Raw genomic sequence first — 11,113 nt, 5'->3', positions numbered from 1 at the left:
AGTTTCTCATTGCGTCAGAATGAAAGATACAAAAAAACCCCCAATCAGCTAAAAGAATAAAAGGCATAAAGTCTTTAAAGTCTAAAATGTTGGATTTTTCCAGCTACTGGCTTTGTTTTTAAATGCAGAGTTGCTGATACCATGGCAGCCTACCTCAATAGCATCTCTATTAAACCAGTTGTGACTCTCAGTTCTCACTAGCTCCCTCCTCAGAGTTTGGGAGCTGAACCTATTGCCTGATAACTTCTATTGTAACATAATGGAGATCTCCTCCAAAACAAGCACTATGACATCTGCTTCAGGCATGACCCCATCTCTGAAACTAGTGAGCTAATATACAAAGTGGACTACAATCTAATATTTGGAGGACACACGCAGGTATGAACGGTTGGTATTTTTCATCAAAAACACAGCAGCATTTGAATTGAGCCCAATTCTTAGGCTTTGGATTTGGAATTGCATTGGATTACGCACAGACAAAGCCCTGTTTACCTGCCAAGGGTATGGAATGGGTATGCACTATGTCTTTTCCTTCCCTGAAACAGATGGCCAAAGATAACTGCTAAGTACTAAAATAACATCTTGGGTAGATTGAGAACTTCTGTAATGCTGCAAGACAGGTCTGTACCTAACAGCACAGCACAAGGCGGAGACGACAAACACGGCACAGCAAGAGCATGTGCCACTCCAGTTAACCCTCCTTTATTTGATATTCCTCATATTCTCCTTAATTTGACTTTTTCGCCTTCTTTGTTTCTTTCAGTGCAAGAAAAAGAGCAAGGTATTGTTTTTCCAAGCACTCAAGTGTCCATATTTAGCTCCTGCTGCGGTTCTAATGCCAGAGAATCCAATGTACTCTAGTGAGCTCAGAGTACAGGACATATCCTTGAGAAACTCTGCCAGCCTTTTGATTTGTAAATCCAGCGGTATTAGATGCCCAAACTAGAACAAATATTGAATTTCTCTTGGTGCCACCAGTACAGTTAAGAGCCATGGGACAGATTCTGATTGTGGGTGGGAGGGTATAAATTGAGCACAACTCCTTGGAAGTTGATAGCAGCTATTCCAAACTGGCACCCACCTCACAACCTGCCCAAGAAGCACTCAGTTTGTAGGCAACACTTATCTTTTTATGCTGCCATGTCGCTCACCACGGTATCTAAATGTCTTCTAGACCAAAGATCACATTAGGTTGTTTGCAAAGAACGGAAAGCATAAACTTGTGGGTGAGACGAGTAGTTAACAGCCATGACCCAGATCTGCTTATCAGAATTTTCTGAGGTAAAGAAATAATAACATGCAATAGAGGAATACGCTGCAGTCTGATCTCATTGCATCATACCGGTTGTCACCACATGTTTAGCTGGATACAGCGGAGGGAGCACTTGATCTCTTGCATGGAGGGCGGTCCAGCTGAAAACCATCACCCTGCATTGCAAGGTGCCCATGTACTGACCTGAAGATGAACAGCATCTCCCAGTGCAGGAAAACCTATAGTCATCCTGCTGACTACCTGGCAGGACTATACACCATTAGAAAGAAAAACACACATGCTCAAGGCCAGTGAAATAACCCACCCCTTTGCTATCAAGGAGCCTAACCACATGTACCTACTTGTACAACATCCATCAGGAGCCCAGCAGCTACCATGCCCAAGCCAGCCAGAAGGAAGGGCACGAAAATCTGGGATGCAATGGAGAATGAGGTCTCTGGGAGAAATCCACTGGCTGATCTGGTCAGCTTGCAGGTGAAACCTCTCAGCTTCTTGCCATGAAAGCACAGCTCCAACTGCAACTGTGTGACCACCATGGTCAAATACAGCTACCCCATGCTCGGCACACAGAATGGTGGGCAGAGATTAGGACATCACATAGATTCTCCTAGGACTTCACTCCAAAGTCAAAAGAAAAGTATTTCCTCTACACAACAACGATGAGAAATTTATTTAGCTTCTCTTCCTCCTAGAAGTGCTTCCAGAGGGATGCAAGCAAGAGTATCTTCCAAAATCAGTTCAGCTGGGTTGAGTCGAAGCGGCAGCAAACTTGACGGACACTATTTCTCCAAGTTATATCCAGAGGGGAATTAAAAAAGAGATAGGAAGATTGCAGAGACGTCCGTGGATGAACAGAAACAAGCCCACACCCCCTTCAGCTCCCACCACCTTCATAAAAACCAGAAAGACCTGCTCAGGCTACGGCATTAGAAGAGTGACAGGTCAGGCAAGAATCCCTCGGCGTGCTCAAACACACTAGTGTCCTTTCTCCTCGGGTTACACTTCTCGTCAGACTGCCGCTTGCCTTTGATACGATCGTTTAATATATAAGCTGCTCCAAACCAGCCCCGGTCCCCTCACTCCCACCACAAGCACCATTGAACTTTTCTCACTGTTCCAAGGCCGAGGAGGGACGGGGTTAGCAACCGGGTTCCGCTTTGCTGTCCTCCAAGGTGACGAAAGGTCAAGGAAAACACGAGTCCACACTTCTCATTGCTGACAGTCTTAGGCAGGTACCATTTCCAGGCAAGTGACACAGCTGACCCAGCTGGTGAGAGAAGATCTGCCCTTCTAGACCCCGGCCGCTCCTCCGTGGTCCCAGCGAGATGGAACAGTCGGCGTGTGCCAGCTATACCTCTGAATGACTGGCTTTCAGAGGGGGAAAAAAAATGCAGAGAACCAGCCAATAAGCTTCAGAAGTGAACACCCTTATCTGCTGTCATCACTTCAACTTTCTGCTAGTTTGCAAAGGCCAAGATAAGAGTCATAGCTGGAGCGTATTTAAGGTAGCTCCATAATCTCGCTACACCACAAGGGAGGGAGCGAAAGGGCGACCGTTTCGGGGCACGTGGCCGGTTCGTCTCTCTTCCAAAGCGAAACACGTCGCTTGTGAGTGATCCTGGGAACAAATCCCTCCTGGCCCTACACCTGGGGGTCTCATCTCTGCGTCTCCATAGCCAAACAGCTGACCCATGCACAGGAATCAGAGCTACGTCACGGCCACATACGGCCGTGGAATTTGTATCCTGCTTAGGAAAGACGACAGAATATTCTGCAACTTAAAGCCAAGCATGTGGGGAAGGGAGTCGTGGTTTTCTGCCAGGACGCTTTTCTAATAACTTCAGCAAACTAACTGGATCTAAAGGTCAAAAGGCTTTAAAACCACAGCTTAGTAGGCAAGGGTACAGGAGTGGGTTAGTAGGGTGGCAGGCATGCTCTCTCCGCTATCTAACCACAGGTTCAAACACAGCCATGCCCGAGCGAAGGCAAACAACTGAAAGCAAGTGCTCTGTGTCTATCGGCTTCTCAGGTCAGCTCAAACTCAATGTTTAAACTACACTGCCTTGCTAATACGTTTTGGACTAAGCAGCCCATTCCCTGACAGTCTCTGCAGAGAGATGTAAAGATTAATGTGACTGTGGGCCAGTGACAGGCTCCCCGGCTTGCAACTAAGTGCATGGGCTGGCTTGGACAGAACCAGGCATATTTTTGCCTCGTAGATAGACAGGGAGCTTAAGAAGCTCTCAGCTATTTTGGGTGGTGCATTTCCTTTGGTTTTTCCTTTTGGAAGGAGGCTTAGTGGGCTGAGATGGCAGAGATTTCTATGGAAGCACAAGAGCTCTAGCTGCAGACGTGAGACTCTCCTTCGGCAACTTTCTAGGTTATTTTGGGACAGGAGAAGCCTGTCAGACCTTCCCCACTGGCTTCATATCTACCTGTGCGCCTCTTCCACCCAACACTGCTCCACGGGACTGAAAGCTAGAGAGGGAAATCATTTCAGTTGGTCTAACAAGGAGGACATTTACAGGGGCTCTAAGACAGATGCTCCTTAAAAAATACAAATAGTAATAACCACACATAACCTGATCTCGTATCAGCCAGGAACTTAAAAGCGGCAGACTGAAGGTCCAGTTCTGCTTCGAAACTCACTCAGGAAATAAAGAATAAAAGACAGGTCACTGGGCAGGAGGCCACATGTTTGCAGAGGTCTGATAATGTACACAACCAGGCCCAAATGTCACCATACCTGCTGACTAGGCTGCTCACAGGCAGGAACATTAGAGTGAAGGAAATATCAATGAGCCTGAATGACTGAGATACCACTTAAAATACGGCCGCAAAACATCCTATACTGAAGCTGCAGCCCGCCAGGGTTTGTGCATTTATCACACTTCGGCTCTCTCTGTTTCTAAGTAAGCACCATAAAAAGCCTTCAACCGATGAATCAACGTGCAGAGAGGGTAATTGATTCAGGTCACCCGGGCATTCATTTTATTATGCATTTAAGGAGTCTCTGATAAAGGCTTGCACTGCATGCACCAGCAAAAGATGCATCATGTCTTCTGACCGAGGCACATCGTATTTGCCTGCCAAAAGATGCACCAAGTTTGTGAAGAAAGGGAGTGTGACCAAGCAGGAGACAGAGCACGACTGGTTGAGAAAAAGATGAGCCCCAAAGCTGCACCACCCTTCATGGCAAAGCCTGGGGAGATGCATGCTGCCCTTCTCCACACATGGTATTGCTGCTATACGTGGTATCACTGACCTTGTCATCTAGCCACCAGCAGCATTGCCCCGCAGCAGCTAGGCCAGAAACAGTCTCCATTGGAACAGGGCTGTCTATCAGAAAGGGAGGACCACTCCTAGCTGCAGCAAGGCCACCAGGAGATGCATTCAGGTGGTTGCTCACGCAGCAGACGTTGATGTGCTAATAGCCAAAGACCTAGTTTTCTTATGTGATGTTAGATGGGTTGATATTCCAGGCTCTAAGCAATAACATGAAACTTTTTTTTTTTTAAACTATTTGCCTGAAATAGAAACCAGATTTCTGTGGTTTCAGAGGAATATGAGGCTTATTTCACATTTTGTTCAAATTAGTGGCCCACCCCTTCCCAGAGAAAAACACTCCAAGGGAAAAAACCCAAACACTTCCAACACTATAAATCCATCTGCAATCTATCTTATCCCTTAATATCTCAGGCTTGGAGGTAACACACATTTACTGTCAGAGATCCGTAGGGTTGGGCAGGTCCAAAGACTCTAAAAATAAAACTGAAAGTGGCTGCTCAAGGCTCAAGACTCTCAGAGCAATATCAAAGGAGACCAGAAGCAGTTTGTGACTGTGTTCCAGATTTGCTCGGTGTCTTCTCATCTGAATAGGTTTGCTGTTATATATTGAGCACGTGCAAAAGTCATTTAAGGCTATTCTGCCACTCCTAAGCCCTTACAGCCTTTTAGCTTAAGGAGATCAGCTCGGGGCTGTTAGGAAAGGAACACAGCTTAATGAAAGCAGGTCCATGCAGGCACAGTAGTTCCCATGTCACTGTATCAGAGAGCTCAGGGCAGCCTGACCCAACAGGTAGCTAATCAAATAATAAGGGTTAAGAGAAAAGCACAGAGCAGTAAGAGCAACCCAGAGCACAAAGCCATAATAGTTTACAGTCTGGAAATAACTACAGGTTTAAACTGCCTAAAATTAAGTCCATGTCACTATTTTAAAGCTCTGCATTGTTTCACGATGGGAGGCAAGGTCTGATTCTGACTGTCACAGAACTGATATCACAGACAATAGTCTCAAGGATTTAAGGGATTGCTAAAAGGTCTTAGACCAGGATAAGAAGCGCAGGCAGGATGGACTTGGCTGTCTGAGGCACTAGCAGTGCTGGGCAGCCTGCCTCCTTGGGCAGCGAAGAAGGGGATGCAGAGCTTTCCAGAACTACATCTAGACAGGCACCTCAGATCATTCACGTGTCCTTCAGCACCATGTTGTCTTTTGCCTCCAGAGAACACAAAGGTCCATAAAACCACCAAATGGTCTCTCCTGAGGCTACACAAAGTGATTATGGACTACATGAAGGATACACCTGTATGAGAATCTCCCGCAAATTCACCTTTGCCATCTGCAGAGCAAATGCCCTGCCTCTGAAGACAAATCTCCCACCTGCCCATCCCAGAGACATGAGACACCTTCCTTCTCCTTACCTGAACATAATCCAAAACCATGCCTGCCAAGACCATGCCGAGCCCAGCCAGGAGGTAGGGCAGGAGCACCTGCAGGCAAATGGCAAGGGCTGACTCTTCCCGTGGCTTTGCCATGGCCACCTTCTCCTCAGGCAACAGCTTCTGCTGTGCAAGCAAACAGGCATCCTCTGCCTCCTGGCTGCCAAGCCGGCTCTCTCTGTGTTTACCCTTGCTCTTCCCTTTGTGCCTCGATCGGTCCCCATTCCTAGTCCTGCCCTCCTTTCTCCTCTGTCGGGCTTCCTCACCCTTCATGGTGGCGCTTCTTGTATCACAGAGTTATCCTGTAAAAAAGACAAAGCCAGAAGCAAAGAGATGATCAGAAAAGGCACTGCATGGGTCAGGGACAGAAAATCCTTCAGTATTTTGCCCATTACACCAATGTGATAGTAAAATATCACCTACATCCCTAACCCTAGGTGAAGTCCATTTGCTGATGCAAATGCTGGTACCCAGTTTACCCCTAGTTTTGTGCTGGAACAGACTCATTTCCCATTCCCCGGTCCCATTTCTCTTGCCAGGCCTGCAGCAGCACTGAACTGCTGCCACCAGGAAGTGCCTGGAAGGATGCGGAGGGTCCACGTGCAGCCTGAGTGCCGGACCCACCAGCCGCTCACGTGGGAGTCAGGGGACCTGAGAAGAGAGCAGAATCCCATGGGCGGCTGAGCTTTGCCCATGGAATGGGACTGATCTGCATGCTGAAATGCAGCAAGGGGCTGTGCAACCCACCACACAGCCAGCCGCCAACCTCCCCTTGACAGCGGGAGGGCTCTTTAGCCCCCTAATCCGGATCCCTTTCCTTCCTCTCGCTCCCTGTATGCGACATGTGCGCTCGTTACGTGACTCATCTATCAACAGGGAACCTCCCACGCCCCCACAACATCCCATGAAAATAAATAAATACCCGGGCACGGCCGTTATCAGACATCCCCTCCCTGGCCCCAATGGGACCGTCCATCCCGCCGCCCAGCTGCCAGCAGAAGCCCTTCCCAAACCCTCCTCCCTCGCCAGATGTGCGGCGATGCTGCACATCCACCCCCTTCCCGGCAACATCTGGCAGCGGAGGCAGGTCCCGCTCAGGGAATGGGGAGGATGCAGCAGCCCGGGGCGCCTCCCCATCCACCCCGCGAGGGACACGGGGGGAAGGGGGTCCCCTGCACTTACCCGCTGCGCTGCGCGGGGCCCGCGGCTGCAACGGCGGCGCCACGTGCGGCGCGCGCCGGGCGCGGCCCCTGCGCCCGCGGCCGCGAGTTCGAGCCCGGCCCCGGCTCGAGGCCGGCCCCGCGCGCGGCCGGGGGCGGGCGGCGCCGTGAGTGGCAGCAGCCGGGCCGGCCCCGGCGGGGGCGGGCGCAGGGGCCCTTCGCCGAGCGGTGGAGACGGCTGGAGCCCCCGCGGAGCCGTTGTCATTAACACTTATTAATTGTGGTTATTATTATCGAAGGAAGCGCTTAGGGGGGACCGGGAGACCCTGCCCTGCACCGGGTCTGCACCACCCTGCAACAGACATTGTCTGGAAACGTGAAAACTGTCTTAATTGCACAAACAGGAGGTGCAATAAAGAGCTGAGGAAGGTCATTGTTTCCTCCCTTTCCTCCTCTTTTTTTTTTTTTCCTTCCTTTTTTTTCCCCCCCTCCATTTACATTTGCAAGATGTTTTGCATCTGCCTCTTGTTTAAGGCATCCTGTACTAACTAGCTCCCCGGGTACTTGATTTTATCCTCCTCCCATGCTGCAGCACTGCGTTACAAACCCATTACATTTATGCACATAAATCCTGTTAAGCACTGAAGTAACCGTACTCACGTAAGCCTCGGGAATCACACAGCTCCGATCTGCAGAGCAGCCCAGGATATTAAATCGTCCCTCAGTGCCACAGCAATATGAAGAGTCCCTCGGATGCTAGCGGGTTCCTATGGATAAAATGGTGTCTCTGGGCCTGCAAGCTTTGGCTTGAAGCAAGGCACATGCAAGGGACCGGGAGGCATTTGCAAGTGACAGTAACGAACCCCTGCAGCTGCTTCGTGTTGCGGTTGAGCGTCACTGCTGTAACAGCAAGTCTTAAATTTCAGCTCACTTGATGTAATTTTAAGTCTTCGCTTCGCAACTGATGCTTCCCTGAGCATGGTCTGAAGGTACTGTATTCCTATGGGAAATAAGGAGGGAAGGGATGTTGTTTGAGAAAACAGCAACCGCGCAAAGATAATTTTAGACTTGTTACATGTATTCTGCTATCACTTTACTACTAAGCTTAAAAGAAAAATATCTACAGAGCAAGCGGAAAGTCTCCTGGGGAACTTGATTGGCAAGGATATCTTGGTTCTGGTTCCAGCTCAAGGATTACTCAGTTCTGCAGGGTCTGCCCACCCCCTTGGGCCCCACTTGGGTCCCACCATCAGCAGAACCCTGACCCTAGAGCCTATGTGCAGAAGCAGACAGGTATCACTGTGAAACCCCATCTGTATTGCTAGCAGGTGGGTGTTTGGGAACACCATCCTGCAGCAGCAGCACTGCTAAAAAAAGTGCAACAGTCCCAAAAGTGCAATAGTCCCCAAAAGTCCCACAAGTGCAATAGCAGCGTTGAGATAGATCAGGGCTTTGATGCAACGAAGCAGTGACTGGACCTTGACCGCAAACAAAGCTCCCCTGTTTGGAGAGGCGAGTTGAGCTGCTCACTGCAGCCTGGGAGGCATTCGCTGGCACAAAGTCAAGCAAATCCACGCTAAGACCTTTTCTGTCCCCACCAAACTAGATGTCACATGTGCTGATTTTATTGGCATCCTTGCAGATGTGGGGTTAATACTCCTTCCCCACAGTTCCACGTGCATGGCAGGACGCATTGCACCGCATTCTGTTTCTCTTCTCAGTACTTTTAAAGATTGTTTCCTCTGGTGAGCCCCACAATAAGCTTGGCATCTTCTCTCTCCTTTCTTTATGTTGCTCTTTTCCTGGACTTTCTCTCTGACAAGTATTCCTTCAGCCAAACAGAGGGGAATTTTAGAGCTCTTTCCAGTATTCTATCCAAAGACATTTTTTTCTCCCCAGTTTCCTGCTATAAAATGCCATTTCTTGGGCGCCTGGGGACTTTTGAAGATATTTCTCAACACAAAGCCCTGATTTATGACTTTGCTGCAGTTGGTGCCAGTGACCGGCCTGGTCGGACTGCCAGGCAGTGCAAGTCGTCCTGTCACCACTGGGAGCAGAGGCTGCTCTCCCTGCTTTGCTCCATTTCAGTCCCCTTACGGGACATGCACTAGATGCCCAAATGGAAACCAAAGAGGACTTTTGGTTTGTGCATACCTAAGCCTTCATCCCCATTGCAACGCAGGGATGCAAGAAGATATATTCAGGCTCCAAGCTGTCTTCTCTCTGAGATGGTGCTAGCATGGGTTAAAACTATCTTCATATTTGGGGGGGGGAATTCAGGTTAAAACAGACCAGAAAAAAAACTGGCATAGATTTTTTTATATATATATATATATTTATATATATTTATATATATATGCATGTGTATGTGTGTGTATATATATGTATACACACACATACATATATATATAAAACAGCCCCCCCCACACACAAGTAATTTCAGAATATTTCAGAATATTTAAGGTTGGAAGGGACCTCTACAGATCATCTAGTCCAACCTTCCTGCTCAAGCAGGCACACCTAGAGCATGTGGCACAGGGTGGCATCCAGGCGGGTTTTGAAGACCTCCAGAGTAGGAGACTCCACAACCTCCCTGGGCAGCCTGTTCCACTGCTCTGTTACCCTAACAGTAAAGAAGTTGCTCCTCACCTGGAGACGGAACTTCTTGTGTTTCAGCTTGTGGCCATTACCCCTCGTCCTATCGCTGGCCACCAGTGAGAACAGCCTGTCCCCTTCCTCCCTGCATTCTCCCTTCCTGAACTTATACATATTAATCATATCCCCTCTGAGCCGCCTCTTCTCCAGAGAAAACAGGCCCAGCTCGCTCAGCCTCTCAAGCGATTGAGAGGGTTTCAGAGGCATAGGTCCCAACAGGCACTGCTGAACAAGAAGGAAGCCTTATTTCCTTTTTCCTACACATATTTCATTGCAGGAAGGTGAATTTTATTTTCTGTGAACCTTCAGCCCTAATTTACAGATAGTTAACTCCATGTGAGTCTCCATCTCCTTGCCCTTTTATATCGATGTTCTTTAAGGGATGCTACTCAGATGTTTTGTGTGCATCTGAGGTACTCGTAGAAGTGTTCCCTCCCACCTACCTACTCTTTTGTCATCATCACCTGCTACAAACATCCATCATTTGATTCCTGCTGCTCTTGGACAGATGTTAAGCCAATTTACCATCACAGACTTCCACTGAGGCTTCATATATGGAAGCCACCCAACAAAGAAGAGCAAAAGAGCACCCCGATGGCTTCCTGCAGTGGGACACCATGCACATGACCTGCAGCTCCACAGAGGAGCCCAACTAGATTAAATCACTGTGCTTGCCCAGCAGCCTTTAGGGCTGATCTGCACATGCTCTTCCACACGCCAAATTCCCCATGAGAAGATATTTAGACTGCGTGAATCCTTTCTTCAACCTAATCTACCATTAGATGGCAGCAACTGCATATGGAAGAGGCTCATGCAACTCTGCAAGGGCTTTTTATCCCGTGGTTTGCACTCCAGGGATTTCAAGCTTTTCAGCTCTGGGTTAATGACTCGAATCTAGCCCAGGTCAGGAGGGGTGAAAACCTTCACAGTCCAACAGCTGCTCAGCATCCTCTGCGAGAGCAGTTTCTGCTTCTGATCTTGTGAACAAGTGTCCATCTCCTCACCGGCACTAACTGGCACCCCTGCTTGTCATGTTAACAAAGAGGGCAAAGATGCTCCAGAAAGATGAATTTTTCCTTCCTTTTCTCTAGATGGTTTGACAAAACTGAGCGCTCAGCACTATGCAAAAGCCAACCCTCAATAACAAAGCCAGAAGAACGCGCTGGCCTTGCTCCTCCCTTGAACAAATAACTGCCCAAAATGATCTCATTCTGGACAAGAGGGTGACAAGAGGGTCTTTCAGCAGCTAAAATTAATTTGGTATTAATTTTGGGATATGACATTCAGATAAACTAGTGATAGCACA

General features: G+C 48.5%; 1 protein-coding gene across 4 annotated transcripts in view; it reads right to left on the bottom strand.

The window, feature by feature from the left end:
- Positions 1–8,048, bottom strand: part of SLC41A3 (solute carrier family 41 member 3) — a 23,828-nt gene extending 15,780 nt beyond the window's left edge. Inside the window, exons 1-3 of one of the 4 annotated variants that reach the window (XM_026052673.1) lie at positions 8,016–8,048; positions 7,813–7,919; positions 5,975–6,294 (exon numbers count right to left, since the gene is read on the bottom strand). In XM_026052673.1, coding sequence (XP_025908458.1) covers positions 5,975–6,265 — 291 coding nt within the window. In that variant the 5' untranslated portion in view covers positions 6,266–6,294; positions 7,813–7,919; positions 8,016–8,048. Of the gene's footprint in view, positions 1–1,614; positions 2,605–5,974; positions 6,295–7,812; positions 7,920–8,015 lie in introns of those variants that run through there. The other 3 variants (XM_026052676.1, XM_026052675.1, XM_026052677.1) reach the window with 3 other exon arrangements.
- Between the last annotated feature and the right edge of the window lie 3,065 nt (positions 8,049–11,113).

This window comes from Nothoprocta perdicaria, unplaced genomic scaffold, assembly GCF_003342845.1.
Source record: "Nothoprocta perdicaria isolate Ctin4 unplaced genomic scaffold, notPer1 scaffold_9, whole genome shotgun sequence".
Taxonomy (NCBI): domain Eukaryota; kingdom Metazoa; phylum Chordata; class Aves; order Tinamiformes; family Tinamidae; genus Nothoprocta; species Nothoprocta perdicaria.
This window is presented reverse-complemented; position numbering and strand designations above follow the sequence as displayed.